The sequence below is a fragment of the Tiliqua scincoides genome, chromosome 6 (assembly GCF_035046505.1).
Source record: "Tiliqua scincoides isolate rTilSci1 chromosome 6, rTilSci1.hap2, whole genome shotgun sequence".
Taxonomy (NCBI): Eukaryota; Metazoa; Chordata; class Lepidosauria; order Squamata; family Scincidae; genus Tiliqua; species Tiliqua scincoides.
The window spans coordinates 4,861,408-4,881,660 of NC_089826.1; the positions used below are offsets into that span (position 1 = coordinate 4,861,408).

Consider the following 20,253-nt stretch of genomic DNA (forward strand, 5'->3'; position numbering starts at 1 on the left):
GGGGATGCTTGAGAAGGTGGCTTCTGATTTGGCTGACAAGTGTCTGTTGTGACCTCCCCAAAATATTTTTGCTGCCTGTAAGGTTTTAACTTTCTTTCCAAGCAAAGGGCAAGTGTGAAATACGATTAACTCTTAAAGGCCTGAGGAGTGTTTTTGCAGAGCCTCTATCTTGCTTCATTTTCTTTGACTTAAATGAGACATGGTGAAAGGTAATAAGAGCGCAGTATTGCTGAGGTGGATGACTGAGGATGACAGGAAGGAAAGAGAACGCCGTTAAATGGCAACGAGTTCTATTTCACGGTCTCTCTGACTCTGGTTCAAGGTCAGGAAAATTGCTAGTGGTATCATTAGTTGCCTTTTAGTGATGTGTGATGAGTCAAGCTTTTTTTTTTTTCCTTATTATTATTTACTTGGTGAGAGATGCAAAAATCTGCATGCTGCATATCAGGGGGTAGAAGTGGTTTCTCTAAATAATAGCAAAACATAACATTTTGAAGACTGAAGGGATTCTAAGAGCTCATATGTGACAGCTTCAGAACTGGTACCCGTGTAAAGATAAAATGTTAGAGTAGAGTAGTTGTTAGTGAACACTGAGTGTCCGCAATGGATGAGTGAATGAAGGTGTGACACTTGCAATTCTCACACATACCCTGTCAATATCTTAAAAGGTAAGGCATGCACAGACACACATCCAGGGCAATCCTATAAAAACCACTACTGGGGCATAACCGTTCATTTTTACGGCTTCTCATATTGTGCCTGTGGATGGTAAATTAAGGTAGCGCTTGTCCAAATATGGCCTAATTTTTGCAGCAGTGGATACTTTCCTAAATTCCTGACTGCAAATGCTCTCTGTGAGCATTGATTCTTTTTTTGCTTCCATAGGAGAGAAGGGAGAAGGGGTAAGCTGGTGTCGCCTTCTAATGACTACCTGTGTCTTTGTTATGGCATACTGCATGTGAAAAACATTTCATAGCTCCCAGGCTTTGACTATCCAGCATGCGAGTCACTTTGATACATTATTTGATGTGTGAGTTTGAAGCATTATTTTATAGGCCTTGAGCTATTGCAAGACCTTCAATCATTCGTATAAGTTTATCTTTAATATAGTCATTTATGTATACTTATGTAAATATATTCAAAATTTAAATGTAAATTAATTCTTTTTTTCCCCCGGCCCCCAACACAGTGTCAGAGAGATGATGTGGCCCTCCTGCCAAAAACTTTGGACACCCCTGCTTTAGATAAAACATTGACAAAAATAAAGAGAACTCTACTCCCAAGGAGTTTACAATCTAAAATAGGCGGTGGGGAAAAAAAACAAAACAACAATACATGAAGAAATGAAAGTAGAGCTTATTTTTTCCTAATTGTTTGAAGTTTTCCTTGAAGTCAATAATGTCTGACTTCTGACACTGAAGAAGCTGGTTGGAGGTTGAGCTGCTTTCGGACTCATCGACTTGTGTATTTTATTGAACATTTGTTCAAAATCATTGTGTGAAAAGCCAAATTTTGTATACCTTTTTCTTTGTCATTTCCAGGTGACGACCCTTGTAAATACAAGTAACAAAGGGCCCTCTGGTAAAAAGAAAGGCCGCTCTAAGAAGGCTCACGTACTGGCTGCATCTGTGGAACAAGCGACACAAAACTTTTTGGAAAAGGGAGAACAGATTGCGAAAGAGAGCCAGGACCTCAAAGAAGAACTGGTGGCTGCCGTGGAAGATGTGCGGAAGCAGGGTGCGTAGACATGTCTTGGGGAAAGCAATCTGCTTACCAGTGCCACTTGGATGATAATTTCATTAACACAGCTTTCATTGAGCGCTTTGTCCTATTTGTTTACGTGTTACTCAAGTGCACAGTAATGTGAATGGGGATTCAGTCCTGAATTGATTTGTGTTGTTGAAGCTGTAGCTATTTGGGGCGGAAAACAGGCTGTAAGAAGGCGAATCTCGCACCCAATCCCAAGCTTTACTTTTACCTAGAAAATGATTGCTTGCAAAAAAGTGGCATATAACTAACAAAGTATACTGTGCTTTCTAACTTCCGTATTCTTCCGGCATAAGCAAAACAAACATGTTTTGAGACGTAAGGTGCCTATGGAAAGGCAGTGTATCAATAATTGAAATATGTAAATGCATTTCTTTCCCTGTCCCTCCAAACATGAGTTAGTCTGGCTTCCTTGCCCAGTGGAAACTCTTTGTTCCTTGATGTGTTTTTGCGGAGTGGAGTGTGTGTTTTCTCGGTGACGAGTGGACATTTTTGCTTGATCTGATGTATTTCTGATGCTGTTGATCATGTCAGGGTAGAGCAGGCACTACTTTTGTCATCACAGTGTGTGGTGGCCAGCAAAGAATGCCATTTTAGACTGGTTCCCCCCTTTTTTCCTAGCCTCTTGCTGCCAGTTTGTGGAGCTTCTGTATTCCCAGATGACCTGTTCTATCCCTGAACTCTCAGTGCTCTGGCATCTCTCAGTTGGGTATTGCTATATTGTTGTTTAGCATCTCCCCTACCCTTGCTACTCCTCATTCCATCTCTTGATCTCCAGCTCAGTAGCTGAGCCCTGGCATATCTGCAGCTTTGATCCTGGACTGTCTAACTCTGTGGCTTCATTTTCCACTGAGTGATGGGTTGGCTACCTCAAATCACAATTTTTGTCAAAACTGTTTAGAATGTGACATGTGTATAATGAATGCCATTCATAGTTCCATACAAAGCTGAAATCTTTAAATATCTGCTTGAGTATTCCCAGGGAGATGATGCAATTTCTGCTTCCTGTATTATAGAATGTTTGCATCGTACACTGTGTTATGACACAATTATAGTGTACAAGATAATACAGTGTTTTAAAACCCAAGGAAGAATGTTTGTACTTTTTCATTGTAGACCAAGAGAGTGGAGAAGTATGGGTGAGTGGGAGGAGGAGGTGTTCCGGGGCAGGGAGTGGAGGAAGGGCGGGGAGGGGGTGGGAAGGAGGCTTACTGGGGAAGGGAGTGTGGCGGTAGGAGGCAAGACCAGTGTTGCCGCCCACCCTACATGGAGGCTCTTAATTCTACGCCAACCCTTGAGTTGCCATAGAATCGAGTAGCCCCATTGCTGGGCTAATCGCCTTACCTAGGGGGAGGGGATGAAAGTCCCCTTCTCCTGAGGAGACTCCGGCGCTGCCCGCTGAGCATGCAGGATGCGGCAGCAAACATTTTCAGTGCTGCTGCAGCCCTGGGCGCCGGGCAGCTTGGGATTGGGCTGCCCGAAAGAATATGGCAGCTTCTTTGAACCTGCAGTAAGGTGGCACAGAAGATTGCTAGAGATTTTCCTGGGAAACATCTCACATTTATGGACTTTGATGATAGGCATCCTCTATGGTGGCAGCATCATTAAATGTTTTTCAGTTTGTTCCATTGTAATTCTGGCTAAGTTAAAGATACCGTCTGCCAAGATCCAGTGCTGTCTGCTGAAACCAACAGTCTCCTTTTCTCCCAGTAATTTTTAGGGGCACTCAGTGCATGAAACAAGCACATTTATGAGTTTTTTTTTTCATTTCAATTGGCTACCATTTGCAAGAGTAGGGAACTGCACAGTTTGATTATATTCATGTCATGAATCTAGTTGTTACAGAAGATGGGGAAAAAGTGAAATACGGGGTTTCCATTTTGGGCATTTCTCACCCCTATTCTAGAAGAAAACTCAAGTATTTATTAGCAGTGTGCTTCTCTAGTTCTTTACAGTCTAATCTTATGCCTGCTTACTTCAAAGTAGGTACCACTTTGCTCAGTGGGATTAGTAAATGTACAGGATTGCTGCCTTAGTACTGATTTTTTTTTTTAAAACATACGTTAGCAACCACTTTACAAGAGAATGAAAAATTAGGCAGTGTAATACCAGGGTGGGGTGGGTGTGGGGAGCCAGTAAATTGCAAGTCAGTTAGCTGAGTGTCCACTCATAAACCCTGCCTTTTGTTATCCACTATAGGTTATTAAGAACATACGAACAGCCCCACTGGATCAGGCCATAGGCCCATCTAGTCCAGCTTCCTGTTTCTCACAGCGGCCCACCAGATGCCCCAGGGAGCACACCAGATAACAAGAGACCTCATCCTGGTGCCCTCCCTTGCATCTGGCATTCCAACATAGCCCATTTCTAAAATCAGGAGGTTGCGCATGCACATCATGGCTTGTAACCCGTAATGGATTTTTCCTCCAGAAACCTGTCCAATCCCCTTTTAAAGGCGTCCAGGCCAGATGCCATCACCACATCCTGTGGCAAGGAGTTCCACAGACCAACCACACACTGAGTAAAGAAATATTTTCTTTTCTGTGTCCTAAGCCTCCCAACATGCAAAGCTGCTAACTGCCCTGAAAACAGCTGCAGTTCCTGCAGTTTGCAAGCTTGCATAAATATAGGGAGATAAACATTTGAACATCTCTTTTCTGTTTACCCCCTGCCACGTCAATGACTGGTATTGGGGTCAGGTGAAGGCTCGGCCTGGGCAAACCCTTCTAGTCTTGAGAATATTCATTAGGGCTGCCTCATTAGGAGAAATGGATCAAGTTTCCCTCCTTTTCAAATAAACATGTTATTTCTTTCTAGATCAGTCATTTAAAGCAAGGGTGTCCAAAGTTTTTGGCAGGAGGGCCACATCATCTCTCTGGCACTGTGTCGGGGGCCGGGGAAAAAAAGAATTAATTTACCTTTAAAATTTGAGTAAATTTACATAAGTTTGCATAAATGAATATATTAAAGATGAACTTATATGGATGAATGAAGATCTTGAAATAGCTTAAGGCCTATAAGAGGCCTTGCACAAAGCAAGGCTGGCCTCTCCTTTGCTGCTGCTGCTGCTGCTGCTGCATCAGAGATGTGAAACAGTAAGCAGTGGAGGAAGACCTCATCCCACAGCTCACGCAAGAGGTCAAACAGTCGCCCTCACGCTGAGAGCAGTTGCATCGGGCCAGTGTGGGCTCCAACAAATCTCTGGAGGGCCAGAGGCTCATTGGAGACTGGGGGGCTCCCTGAGGGCCGCATTGAGAGGCCTCGGGGGCCGCAAGTGGCCCCAGGGCCGGGGTTTGGGCACCCCTGCTTTAAAGTCTCGTAGAGCTAATTGGGTTCTGATCGAGTCTCATTTTATAAAGCGGGTCCTTGTGCTAAAAGGTTTAAGAACAACTGGTCTAGGATTCTCTAAGAATCTCTAAGATTCCTAAATCTGTCACATCGCTGTGCAGGACCAATCTGGGTTGGCTGCCCATGAGAACCACTAGACAGAGCAACAGTTACCAGTAAACGCATCTGTTTTCCTGCTCTCAGATTGTCATCCACTGTGAATGCAGATGGCATTGGGGATTCCTGCTTTACCTTTCTTGTCTCTGGTGTTTTGGATGCAACCACCAGATAGCTCTGTGTATGAGAGTAGTGCCCCTATTACATTTAGTCAGACAGTTAGTGGGGCTCATGTTGACGTACCCTTAAACATGAATTATATTTTATTGGAGAAAATAGTCATAACTTGCTCTAAAGTATTTTCTATCCGTTCCAATTGTTATTCAGGTTTGCTGGTACTTGTTCTGTGAAATATTGTGTGCTAAATGTCACTCTATGCAAATGTTCTATTGTTAGTCCTCTCAGCCTCTCAGCCTTCTCTAAATCCATTAATTATCTTTCTGCTCTCAGAAAATAAGAGATTGTGAAAGGCATTAAATTTCCTGTTCCAGGATGATACGGAGCACTTGTGATGAATGAGTAGACAGTGTATGGGATCATAAAGGTGATGGAAATATAATGTTGGATCTACCATTCTGAAAACACAGAACTTTATTGTGCCGTAAACAGCGGGGAGAAGGGACTGATTGCTGACAAAAGGCGGAGAAGCAAAACTCAAAGCTGTATTTAGTAATGAATCATATTTTAAAATATATGTGTGCATTTGTTTTTCTTTTCATTTTCTTCCCCACCTTTTGCCCATTGCTGCAGTGCGGCTTATGAAAAGAATTAAAACCTTTTAGAATGACACTTGTGTTGGCAACCTTCAGTCTTGAAAGACTCTGGTATCACGCTCTGAATGGTGGTTCTGGAACAGCGTCTAGTGTGGCTGAAAAGGCCAATTCGGGAGTGACAATCCCTTCCACACTGGGAGCAAGTGCAGTCTGTCCCTGGTCTGTCTCCCTGGCTATGGGCCTTCCTTCTTTGCCTCTTAGCCTCAGACTGTTGGCCAAGTGTCTCTTCAAACTGGGAAAGGCCATGCTGCACAGCCTGCCTCCAAGCGGGCTGCTCAGAGGCCAGGGTTTCCCACTTCTTGAGGTCCACTCCTAAGGCCTTCAGATCCCTCTTGCAGATGTCCTTGTATCGCAGCTGTGGTCTACCTGTAGGGCGCTTTCCTTGCACGAGTTCTCCATAGAGGAGATCCTTTGGGATCCGGCCATCATCCATTCTCATGACATGGCCGAGCCAATGCAGGCGTCTCTGTTTCAGCAGTGCATACATGCTAGGGATTCCAGCACGTTCCAGGACTGTGTTGTTTGGAACTTTGTCCTGCCAGGTGATGCCGAGAATGCGTCAGAGGCAGTGCATGTGGAAAGCGTTCAGTTTCCTCTCCTGTTGTGAAGCAACAAACTATACAAAACTTAAAATTATGAGAGACCAGTTAAAAGTTGGGTGAAACCGAATTGAATAGGTCTGAGCCCACAATCTCTCTACCATGTACAATTCTAGACCAGCTCTTGAAGAAAGAACATGTTGTGCCTCAGCTCCTTCATGATCTTGCAACTTTTTCTATTTCGGCTTTGCTTTATTTCTAAGGCATTACCAACGTAGAACAAGCCGAATAGAGAGGAACCCCTGCCTGCCTTTTGAAAGTGATCTTTTTACAGCCTTTTATTTAGGAATCTTTGAATCCTCCACTATCAAAAATTCTTTGTCATTGCAATAAAATAATGGGTTTGTGTTGGAAGTTTTTCATCTTTTTTGTAATCATCCCTGGATTTTTTTTCTTATCTGTTATGGGCATTGTCTTGTCTTGTTTTCCCATTTTGCCTATAGCAGTGGTTCCCAAACTGTGGGTCAGGACCCAGCGATGGGTCATGACCTGATTTTTGGTGGGTTGCGAAACTGATGTACGTACAGCTGACAAGGGAAATGTATTGAGCCCCATGGAAAACAAAAGGAGCAGCACACCTGTGTTTACCCACAAGCAGGCAAACATGTTTTGGTCCACCTCAAAGGGCGGACTGGGGGGGAACCCAGCAGTACCAGAATGGTCTCAATCTGATGAACACAGGCCACAACAAACTCTCAAGAAGGAAGGAAGTCTCTCCCCCCCCCCCAATGCTGGCAAGGAAAAGGTATAGAGTCCTATGGAAAGGAAAACTGAGTCATGTGCACATTTACCTGAGTTGAATGTGCCTCAGGTCTTATCAAAGGCTTATCGAGTCTACTTGGACCTGCATCCAGTTGCATCTGGGAGGCCTTCTGAGACATGCAGCGGTCTCGTGCTGCCTCCCCGTGCCTTAGAAGGCCTCTCAGAAGCTTCTAAAAGGCACGTCTGGTTTGTCTGTGTGGACCCTCCGTGGATTTCATTATCCAAGGAATTGGGCATCCATGGGGTGCGTTTGCATCCTGGAACGTATTCCCTGCCAATACTGAAGGCCCACTGTAGTCTTTTTTCCATACTTGGCTCCCAAAGACAAGCAAAAGAGCTGGTTTTCTTCTCCATAGTAGTGGTGCTGTTTGGTCACATTGAAGGAAAAGAACTACAATAAGAGAAACAATCGCATGAAGAAGCAAAGATAGTAACAATGAATGTAACCCTGTGCTCCCCCCCGGTCCCCTTCTGGAAAGTCTGTAAAATAATGGTCCATGTAAAATAATAATTGGAGTGTACTGTGTTTTGTTAGATACTGCCTCACGATTATGATGGCATTCTGTTCTTGAAGCGTTTATGCATTATGCATCTTCCGATAAAAGAAGGTTATCTATATTACATTAACATAAACTGCCACAGAATTCTGATTTTTATCAGCCGCAAAATGTCAAGCATTAAAATTTTTTACATGAAATCAAGAATAGGTCAGTGCTTGCTACAGCCCATCTGTTTTCCTTTCAATCCAGCTCCATCTATTTTGTGTAGATAAGCTGAACAATGGATGTGGCTCTCATATACGTTGCCATTTGGAGAAGACCATATATATTCCAAGACTGTATGTTCAGAGTGGTGTTTTAAAGACATATTTCTCTGCAATTTCTCTGCTCTTTACACTCTCACATAACACCAGAACCAGGGGACATCCACTCAAATTGAGTGTTGAGAGAGATAGAACAGACAAGAGAAAATATTTCTTTACTCAGCGTGTGGTTGGTCTGTGGAACTCCTTGCCACAGGATGTGGTGACGGCATCTGGCCTGGACGCCTTTAAAAGGGGATTGGACAAGTTTCTGGAGGAAAAATCCATTACGGGTTACAAGCCATGATGTGTATGCGCAACCTCCTGATTTTAGAAGTGGGCTATGTCAGAAGGCCAGATGCAAGGGAGGGCACCAGGATGAGGTCTCTTGTTATCTGGTGTGCTCCCTGGGGCATTTGGTGGGCCGCTGTGAGATACAGGAAGCTGGACTAGATGGGCCTATGGCCTGATCCAGTGGGGCTGTTCTTATGTTCTTATGCAATGGGCACCAAATGAAAATTCTTGTCAATACCGTGTTTATCCATGTGCTGGGAATTGCAGCATGTTTTTTCTTGACAGTTTGGGATATATAACCTAGTGGACAAAATGTGTGAGAAACTTGTGTGCAGGCAGTAACGTAGCTGGGGGGGGGGTGCAAAGCACTAAGTTCTGCAGAGAGCCTATTCTTCTGTTTTGCTCCCAATACCTGGAATGGCTCTGAAGGGGAGAGGGAGGGGCCCCTTTCATGCTGCAGTGTGATTCCCTGCGAAACTTAGTACTTTTCATCCCCTTAGTGAAAACCACTAACCACATTCACCCACTTACTACTATTTCTAGCTACTGCATGTGTGCAGATCATCTACTATAGACCTCAACTTTTTGAAGGTCACTCTGCTCTTCCTGTCTTGGAATAAAACTTTGGATTGGCTGCATCCAACCCTTTGAAGCCTCCCTATTTTTATTGCTGGTACTTTTTCACCTTGGCCTTGCTGCACAATGAAAGTGTTCCAGCCCTCTGATCCTTTGGGTTGTCCTCTTGTGGGCCTTTTCTAATTCTGCAATATCCTCTTGAGTTGTGGCAACGAGAACTGTACACAGTATTTCAAACATGGCTGCCCCATAGAGGTCTATAGGAGCAGTGTGATTTTAGCAATCTTAGGAAGCAATTCTAACCCACTTTCCAGCACCAGCATAAGGGCTATGCAACTCCAAGGTAAGGGAACAAACTTTCCCTTACTTTGAGGAGGCCTTGGTGAGTGCCATCCAACTGCAGGACGCAGCACATGGCCCACTGCAACAGCTATGCCAGTGCTGAAAAGTTGGTTAGGATTTGGGCTTTATTCTTCATCCCTTTTCTAAAGACCACAGCATAAATTTTGTTTTCTTCACTGAAGCTGCATGTTGTGTCACTGTTTTCATTAAGTTATCTACCACAATCCCAAGATCACTTTCCTGGTTTGTCACAACCAGCTGAGACCCCCAACCAGTGTATGGGTGAGGTTGGAGGTATTTTTTGTCCCAATCTACATCCCTTGGCACTTATTAACACTGAACTACATTTGTCATTGGTTGCTCTGTTAATAACCACAAACAAATGATGCTTTAATAGGTGAACATTATACAAAGATGTATGTAAATAAAATTGTTCCTGTCTGTATAAAATTACACAATCACCCAACACACACACACACACACACACACACACACACACACACAGAGAGAGAGAGAGAGAGAAGAACATGAAAACCAAGGGTCAAACTAGTCTTCAGTTGCTATGGAAACAGAGAAGGAAGAGAAGACTGACAACCTGCTGTGGAATCACAAGACAAGATAGCATACAGAGAGCCAGGATGGTGTAGTGTTTCAAGAATTGAACTTGTGGCCTGGAAGATCCAGGTTCAAATCCCTGCGCAGCCATGATGCCTCCTGGGTCACCTTCGGTCAGTCACTATTTCTCAGCCTTGCCTACCTCACAGGGTTGTTGTGACAACTGAAAGAGGGAAGGAACCATATATACCGACCCAGGCTTCTTGGAGGAAGATTAGATAAAAATGTGGAAAATAAAAAATAAAAATAAATAAAATAGAGGAGTAAGAAGTTACTTGAGAAAGGAACTTTTCCAAAGGACAAGATGTGATTTTTAGAAAGACAGCTTAAAGCCCTAGCAAGACAAGGAAAGAAAGCCAAGTTTACCTGATCTTGGAGGGGTCCTGAAAGAGGTCTGTAGGCCTCCATTGCTGGCTGCAGTGGAAGATGACGTTCTCAGGGCAGGGGCTACTGTGCTTCAAGCCGAATCATTTTTTTTCCTGTGCTTCAGCACCCCAGTTCACCCCACACAGCCTGCAGTGGGCTCAGCAGAGTTAAGGAGGCAGGACCATAGGGAGCTTGCAGGGTGTTTCCAGCATCTACCTGTCTTCTCAACTTAAAGGTAGAAAGCTCTGCTCCAGGGTTGCCATCTTCAACAGAATCCTGAGTCTCCAAGATTATTTTTAGCAGAGGGAGGAAAATGACACATTGTCAACCTATGCAAAGAATTTGCTCAGCTTTTTTGCAATCTTCCTTTCCTCCTTAAGCTTCTTTTCTATTACCTTGTCATCCAGTGTTCCATCTGCTTTTCATGTGTTTGAATAAGTTTTTATTGTTTGGGGTTTTTGGTACTGCATTCCTCATATCCCTTGTTACGTGCTCAGCTTTTCCTTTCTGTATAAAGATTCACAATAAATAAAATGTATCCATGATGATGGGGCAGTGTTTGTAAAATACAGTGTATGGGGTTTTAACCCAGTGGTAGAATATCTCCTTGGCATGCAGGAGGTCCCAGGTTCCATCCCTGACATCTCTGAGGTTTGGCAGAGAAAAACATCCTATCTGAAAGACTGGATTGCTGGCATCACCAGTACGAAACTAGTACAGTGGTTCCCAGCCTGGAGTACATGTATCCCCAGGGGTGCTTGCCAGAACCTTTAGGGGTACTTGAAAAAGAATTGAATAATGGTGGGAAAAGGCAGATCTGTTTTAGAATGCCTTGTGGGGCTAGTATGAGGGGTACAATTTATGTAAACGGGCTGCCAAGGGATGGGCAAATGAAAAATTGTTGGGAACCACTGAACTAGAAGAATCAATGGTCTGACTCTGTGTAAGTAGAGGTGTTCGTTTCTGGTGAGTGGGGCTGCAATCCTGTCCATACTTTCCTGGGAGTAAATCTCATTGAACACAATGGGGCTTACTTCTGAGTAGACATGCCTAGGGTTGGACTCTAAGATAGGATTACAACCTCAGTCTTACTGAACACAATGGACTTGGAGCCCAATCCTAAGCATGTCTACTCAGAAGTAAGCCCCATTACAGTCAATGGGGCTTACTCCCAGGAAAGCATGGATAGGATTGGGCTGTTACTTCTGAGTAAGGTAAGTAACTACATTCAAACACCTCTACATATAAGGCACCATCCTATGTGTGATAGTTAGGTTTATAGGCTTCTGAAAGTTATGCAAATGAGCCTTGGGAATTTGAGCTATGTCTGGCCAATACCCAAATGAGCTCTGCAGAGAAGGAGGATCAGTGCCTCTGTTCTTGTTCTAGGAAGAGATGACTGTTCCCTGGAAGAGTCTGCAAGCAGGTGTGTTGGCACATCTAGACGCTCACTGTACTGAACGTGCGTATTTAATAGCATCTGAAAAGAAGGACATCTGCTATTATGCCTAGAACACAGGTGTGATATATTATCCTGACTTACTGCACAAAATAAGATCTATAATCCCCTTAAGCAGCAAAATGATACAATTAAAAAAAAATCTGGCTCGTAGAGGATGCTGGCGTTTTGTTTGTTCTTTCTTCTTTTGTAAAAGTATTCCATTATATTCGTGTCACATTTGAGGTTCTTACATCTATGTCACCTTTTCAGTATTAATAAATTGATGCATTTTATTCAACTCCATTAACCAGCAGTTCATTTTTCCTTTTCTTGTGAATTGCCATAAAGAAAACCGTTCCAGGATTGCATGCAAGTCATTATCACATGCTGCTATTTTTCTGCAACATTTGCCCATAAACTGCTTATTTTTTTATTGCATTTCCTCTCAATTCACTTAGTTTTGATCAGAAAAATAGAGGACTGCATTGTTCTGCCATTGAAAAGGGGAAAACAATTCCAGTTTTGGAAGGACCAAACAGATTATATTGAAGTGCATGCTTGAAAAATAAGAAATGATAAAAAAAGTTAAATCTCAACCCGTGATCTTTGCAAGCCTTTTAATTCAGCCACACTTGTTTGTCTTAGACAAACCTGCAGATATTTTTTCTTCTTTACTGTTGCTCTTGACATGCTTTATGGAGGAGTATTGTATCCTGTGAGCAGTTTACCATCCAGAACTTTGCAGTACTAATATTCATTGAAGGACATGTGTGGAAGAGCAGGAACATGTGACTAATTCCAGGTAACTAGAACAGCAAGTCCTCACTTAAAGTTGTTGATAGTTCTCAGAAACTGCAACTTAAAGGAAAACAATGTATGATGAAACCATAGGCAGGTATGAACCTCAGGGGACTCTAGCAGCCAGTCAGGTCGTAACCCAACTATCCTTGCCCATCTAGCGATAGCTCTCTAGTCCCAATCAGTGAGTGAAATCAACTCACTTCACTTAAGAAATAACTCTGAACAGAATCCTAAGGTTAAATAGCTACTCAAAACCCTTCAGTATTCTATCAGGTTAATGACTAAAATGGATTTAACTACACCCAAATCCCTCTATTGTACTCTAAGGGCACAATTCTAACTTGCCCTGGAAACGGGCAGGCCAGGAGGCCTATGCTGCACCCAGCCCATGTTTGGGGCCAAAAGTAGCGCAGCCCGAGGCAAGGGGAAACCTTTCCCCTTACCCCATGTCACGCTGCAGTAGCCCCAATGTGTCTACACAAATCTGTGCCGCATGACAAGGAGGCACAGATCCAAGCAGCCCAGAGCTGCACCCGTTCTGCCCAGGAAGAGGGATAGGATTGGGCATAACTGAAGTATCCTGGCTGTGTCTCCAGCTCTCCGCCTGCTCACCCCTGGGAACGCCCATCTCCCCAAAACCGACAAGTATACTCAATGATGCTCTCTCAAGTGGCAGATTTCTTGAGCACTTTCCCATTGCACCGCAGGGCATCATTGTGCCCCAGAGGGCATTCCAGGGTGCAACAAGGACAAGTGTCGTGCGTCTGGTGTGACCCAAAGCCAGCTTCCAGTTAGCCCTACAATGTGCTACCATGGAGGATGCAGAGGTCAGATGACTGAGATATGCTGACCAAACAAAACAATGTTGAATGAAGTGAAGAGGGCACCCCCTCCATGTTTCAGGTTGGAATTAAAGGTAGAAGATACCTGATCTAAATGCAACTCACTGGCTTCAGTGTATAATGCTTTTTAAATGAAGAGACTTGTAAATGATGCCATGGCTTGAAACAGAGTGTGGATGACTGCAGTTGAGTCATATGTTGTTAGGCTAGCAGCTAAGACTTAACACAAGTTGTGCTGTTTTGGCAAGGTGACTTTTGTGAGGTGTTGCACAGCAGGTTCATTCTTTCATAGCCTGAAACTTCAAGTTCTGCACTGTGCTCCTATTTCCCTAGGGAAAGACTGCCATTACATTAATTAAAATCCATACATTTAATGGCCTGTGCATTATGTGAAGCTGTGACTGATGGCTCCGGACACGTTTTAACAGCCTTAGGAAAATCCAATAAACTCTATAATCTTTAACCGATATTGATGATGTTTTGTGATTATGTTGTCCCTCCGGTATTACTAGCTCCTTTTCCAAATATTCACTGGCCAGTGCACCAGCAGTTGTGGAAAGGAGTGGCACATGGGTGCTCTTTCCCTTTCCCATAAAAGATATAACTCTAAGGAGTCACATGAGGCAAGTAGATGGAAGCTATTTGAAGATGCTGCTTAAAATTTAGAAGGTTAGAGTGGGAGTGTGAAAGATTGTCAGAAGAATTGCTAATCACTGTTATTTAAAGTCGTGGTGCACCTCAAGCTTCATTAAATATAAAGTGTGGGTGACATTTGGTGAGATGATATGTGCCAAGAAGGGATGGGTGTCTCCCCTCCCTGCCACATCTTCTGACTCGCCAGTCATTTTTTTTAATTGTAAAGCAGAAGTATGTCTATGAGCATGTAAATTAATTAATTAAAGGCTGTTAGACCACTGTTGAGAACAGAATGCAGGACTAGGTGGGCCTGATTCTTGGCCTGATCCAGCAGGGCTTTTCTTATGCTTTACGTTTTGAATTAGGAATTACACTGACCTCCTTTAGGTGGTAGTTGTTGGGCTAAGTTAATTAACAGTTCACTTTACAAGCTAAAGCACAACCACAATAAAGATAGACACTAGTGACATAAAATGCTAATCTTATCCCGGAATTTTCTAAGTCAGTTTAGATTAGCCGCCCTGGGTCCCTTTGGGGAGAAGAGCAGGGTATAAATAAAGTTATTATTATTATTATTATTATTATTAGCAGGAGCAGCAGCAGCAGCAGCAGCAGCAGCAGCAGCAGCAGCTTTCCAACCCGCTAATATGTGTGTGTTTGTACATGTTTGTTTTCATTCTCTCTAGAAAAATGAGGCATCTTTTCTCAACAGGACCCATTTTTTGCATTCATGGATGTTTTCAAATGCGGCAAACTTACCAATATACCAAGAGCAATATGGAGAGATGGCTGAAGGCAGAACATTACTCTTTCAAATATATATCTACCACCTGTGCTTAACTTTGCCCTAGTTTTTCTTATACAGGTTTATTTCTGTTTATCTCCGGGGGGGGGGGGGGGATAACTGAAATGTGGAATCCACACCTTTTATTGATGATTTTTTTCTACCAGATTTTCAAAATACAGTAGGACTACTTGGAATGTCTTCTATAACTAAGCCACAGGATCTAGACCAGGGGTGCCCTCTCAATGCGGCCCTCAGGGAGCCCCCAGTCTCCAATGAGCCTCTGGCCCTCCGGAGATTTGTTGAAGCCCACACTGGCCCAACGCAACTTCTCTCAGCGTGAGGGCGACTGTTTGACCTCTCGTGTGAGCTGTGGGATGAGAGCTCCCTCCACTGCTTGCTCTTTCACATCTGTGATGCAGCAGCGGCAGCAAAGGAAAGGCCAGCCTTGCTTTGTGCAAGGCCTTTTATAGGCCTTGATCTATTGCAAGACCTTCATTCGTTCATATAAGTTCATCTTTAATATATTCATTTATGTAAACTTATGTAAATTTATTCACATTTTAAATGTAAATTAATTCTTTTTTCCCCCGGCCCCCGACACAGTGTCAGAGAGATGATTTGGCCCTCCTGCCAAAAACTTTGGACACCCCTGATCTAGACCAAGGGTGCGCAAACCCCGGCCTCGGGGCCACTTGCGGCCCTCCAAGACTCCCAATCTGGCCCACAGGGAGCCCCCAGTTTCCAATAAACCTCTGGCCCTCCGGTGACTTGCTGGAGCCCATGCTGGCTCAACACAACTTCTCTTAGCATGAAGGTGACTGTTCAACCTCTTGCATGAGGTGTGGGACAAGAGCTCCCTCCACTGCTTGCTGGTTCACATCTGTGATATAGCAGTGACAGTGAAGGAAATGCTGGCCTTGCTTTATGCAAGGTCTTTTATAGGCCTTAAGCTGTCGCAAGACCTTCATTCATTCATATAAGTTATATCTCTAATATATTCATTTATGTAAATCTATTCAAATTTGAAATGTAAATTAATTCTTCCCCCCCCGCCCCCAACACAGTGTCAGAGAGATGATGTGGCCCTCCTGCCCAAAAGTTTGAACACCCCTGATCTAGACAATTGCTACCTGCAAGACAATCTGTTCCCCCCCCAAGTGAAGTTCATTCATTTTTAAATAAATATATGTGTTCAGTTAAAATTTCTGTGGAGCTCAGTTGGGCACCATGTGCAAAATGAAGTGCCTTTGTGACAAAGTCCAGTCTTCCCCATACTATACTGTAGTTTTATTCTTCTTGTGGAAGGATTCTGCTTGTTTCTGTAGGCCTGCTTGGATCTAGCAATGATGAAAAGATGACTGATCCAGGTTCAGAGATTGTTTTGCTCTTGCTAAGTTTTACAGCCCAATCCTTTGCAGAATTTGGCTGCCAACTGTAGTTTCACAGCATCAGCAGCCATTTTAGAAGTACTGTTGCAAAAGATTGGCTAACCCCATGCTTGGGATCATTAGGAAAGGCATTGAGAATAAGACAGCAAATATTGTAATGCCGTTGTACAAATCAATGGTAGGGCCACACCTGGAGTATTGTGTCCAGTTCTGGTTGCCACATCTCAGAAAGCATATAGTGGAGATGGAAAAGGTGCAAAAGAGAGCGACTAAGATGATTACGGGGCTGGGGCACCTTCCTTATGAGGAAAGGCTACGGCGTTTGGGTCTCTTCAGCCTAGAAAAGAGGTGCCTCAGGGGGGACATGATTGAGACATACAAAATCATGCAGGGGATGGACAGAATAGATGGTGCTCTTATTCTTATCCCTCTCACATAACACCAGAACCAGGGAACATCCACAAAAGTTGAGTGTTGGGAGAGTTAGGTCAGACAGAAGAAAATATTTCTTTACCTAGTGTGTAATACATTTGTGGAACTCTTTGCCACAGGAAGTAGTGATGGCATCTTGCCTGGATGCCTTTAAGAGGGGGTTGGACAAATTACCTTTCCAACAATATATAACATGATATTATTTGTATATACCAAGGTTTTTGCAGTGAAAACGTTTTTTGGTTACTTGGACATAACTTTTGGTAGCATACAGCTATTCCAACGGGGCCTGTTTCATTGCATGCAGCGTTAAATTACCTTCCCAGTGATATATAACATGATGGTGTTCTTCATACATATGACGCTGGCCACTCGTGCCAAGCTCAGCTTGTTGCGTGGTGCAACTGCCACCCCCCCCTGCACTGCGTAGCTACGGCACCGCCGGTCCTTGCAAAGGCGCTGCAGATGCTTTTCTGGAGGAAAAGTTCATTACGGGTTACAAGTCATAGTAGGTATGTGCAAGCTCTTGGTTTTAGAGGCAGGCTGCCTCTGATTGCCAGATGCAGGGGAGGGCACCGGGACGCAGATTGTGTCTGTTGTCTTGTGTGCTCCCTGGGGCATTTGGTGGGCCACTGTGAGATACAGGAAGCTGGACTAGATGGGCCTATGGCCTGATCCAGTGGGGCTGTTCTTATGTTCTTAACTACAATTCCCAGAATGCCTTGCAGGTCTCTTGTTATCTGGTGTGCTCCCTGGGGCATTTGGTGGGCCGCTGCGAGATACAGGAAGCTGGACTAGATGGGCCTATGGCCTGATCCAGTGGGGCTGTTCTTATGTTCTTAAACTACAATTCCCAGGAAGCCTTGCAGGTCTCTTGTTATCTGGTGTGCTCCCTGGGGCATTTGGTGGGCCGCTGTGAGATACAGGAAGCTGGACTAGATGGGCCTTTGGCCTGATCCAGCAGGGCTCTTCTTATGTTCTTCAGTTCTTAAGAGGTGGCAGCACTCCTGACCATCTCTGGACCCCACCACAGCCACCAGAGTGATAAGATAGTGCTGGGAAGGGGGCAAAACAGGGCAGGGAGAGGAGAGGAATGGGAGGAAGAGAGTGGTTCCAACTGCAGTGTTGCATGCTGAATCCTATCCCCTGTGTTTGCAACCTCTCCACCCCTTTTCTGTCCTCAGTCTTCTGCCAGGATAGAGGACTATACATTACAGAGTGGGAGGTTTACCGGGGGGAAAGGAGATTTAAATTTTCTTTCCCTCTCCAGCCTTCCACGCAATGCTCCCCTCCCACCCTGGATACAGCACACTTCTTATTGGTGCAGCTACATTAAAAGGGGGGGAGTAGGATTGGGCTCTTAGTTTGCTTATCATATTAGTGTAGCATTCTTCCTCCATTGAAATCATGCTGGAGTACTGGCATGGTACAAGTAAATGTGTACATAAATACATTAAAACTTGAATCCTACTTTTCTCAAATTGATCCAAAGTGATTCATGATAACCGGTAATGATATTAATCTATAAAGCACAACACATAAGAAGGAACCAGCTAAGGGGGGGGGCAGTGTAGCTGATGAGGGACGGTGAAGCTTTGGGTGACCTCAAGCAGCCCCACTCACTTCAGTTGCCTCTGCCTGTTTCACCCCAGTTCAATGTCTTTTCTAGAGGCTGTTGACTGGCATTCCTTCTGAATTTTTATAGATTCTGATCACTTTTGGTATTTGGGACCATTTGTTTGATTTTCTCTGTAAACTTCTTTGTGAAAGTTTTGTGGAAAAGCGCTAGGCAAATATTCTTAATAATAATAGTCATCATCGTCATCATCATCTAATAGATAGGAAACAGGAGGTCTTTGGCCCATAATGCATTACTCCTGTTAGCTATAACAGCTGTCAACCACACTGGACAATGAGCACAGTAACAAATCAGTGTACAGGAAGCAGCATTATGGGAGGAATTACAGTATGTGTCTTGGAAAAAGGAATTGGCGGCAAGCCTGAGCTTGCAAAATCTGCCCATGGTATCCATCCGGAAATCCTGCAAAGTGCAGCCCTGATTCTCACAGTGCCCCAAATCCTGCCTGTGTTTGCTCAAGTGCTCTCTGCCATGTCCGCTTATTTAATTCAATTTGGGCAATTATTATTTCAGCTAAATTTGAGTCATACCGGAGAGATCAGGGCCGATCTGACAGCTTCCAAAAGTTCAAAATCAATATTGTGTGTTTAAATTAGGATGTCAGATCTTCAACAAGAAGAATCTTCTGTAGTGTGGAAATTGGGTTAATAATTTGCTTTCAACCTTTACAGCTTGAAAGAGTGGGTTAGTGAATGGTGTTCAGGGTCTGGACAGCCTGGGCTAGCTTTTTTTTTTTTTGCCATAATTATTTGCGCTTTGGTGTCACTTGTGCTAACTGTATTCTGTTTGGTATGTTAGCCACCCTTCGGCTTAGGCTCCCATAAGCTTATGATGTGGACAGTCAAAGGTTTCTGCTAAGGATTAATAACGGATACAACAACAGCCATAGGGGTAACAACAGAGGCCTGCTCTCTTCAGAGACAGTTTCTAAATGTTTCACCACAAGCAAGGCTAAAGTGTCTTATTCTTTCCTGCTGCCATTCAGATACCTCAGGGATCAAGGAAGCAGCTCTGTGGGAGCTTGTGATCAAATGCTGCAGTCTTTTCCAGCCTTAGGAGGGATGATCCTGTTCAGGGCTCCAGCCAGCCTTGAACATGAGACCTTGTTCAGTCCCCATAGGGTGGTGGATGGGTTTTTGGGCTGGGCAGGAACATTTCCTTGAGACTGTCCACTGCTGTACTGTACAGTACTGGGGACTGGATTTTGGGATCAGAGGATATGATCCCCAAACCCAACGGTATTTTTTCTCTATCACTGAGGTAGGTGATTCTGAAGTCTGGAAAAATATGTTCCCTTTTCCTTTTCTTGAAATGACTTTGTATAGTTCAAAGGGGTTTTTGTGTACCTAACCTCATAACATCTCTCTGCCCACCTGTGACTAATTCTTATAAGTGGAGTGAGCTGTCCAATTTTCCCTCTTTCCCTTCCCTGTTTTCCTAGAGAAAAATTGAAGAGCCCTTCCATCATTCCCTAAATTCCTGGTTATTCACATGGTTATTTTTTGATAGTTAAAAACAAGGGAAAAACCTTTTCAAATGTATACAGACTTCTGCATATCTAAAGAATTCCCTAAACCCATTGAAACAAGGATCTTATTTTGGGATGACCTCATTTTGCTTCCAAACTGATAGACCTTTGACCCCCTGAATTGAGGATTAGAGTATATGATGGTGATTATATTCCAAGAGCCTTCATATTACTATGTCGTAATTCACCAGGCCAGCTGTGGGAGAGGTTTTATATCTATTATTTGCTCAGCCCTTCTCAGTCTACTCTGCCTTGCTTATTCTTGCAGCAAACCTAAGTTGTTGATTTGACAGAGATTGAGTTGCCAGAGACAATTTGGGGACAGTAAGAACTCTTGCATTAAAAAAAAAAATGCTCTAGTCACTGCTGTACTTTTTTGCCTGTAGTTCCATAGATGAACTTAGCCAAGTTCCCTCTGT

The 20,253-nt window shown here is 43.7% G+C and overlaps 1 protein-coding gene across 1 annotated transcript in view; it reads left to right on the forward strand.

The window, feature by feature from the left end:
- The window catches only part of CTNNA2 (catenin alpha 2), a 459,234-nt gene that overhangs the window by 52,256 nt on the left and 386,725 nt on the right, over positions 1 to 20,253 (forward strand). Inside the window, exon 2 of the mRNA XM_066632254.1 lies at positions 1,542 to 1,737. Coding sequence (XP_066488351.1) covers positions 1,542 to 1,737 — 196 coding nt within the window. The remainder of the gene's footprint in view (positions 1 to 1,541; positions 1,738 to 20,253) is intronic.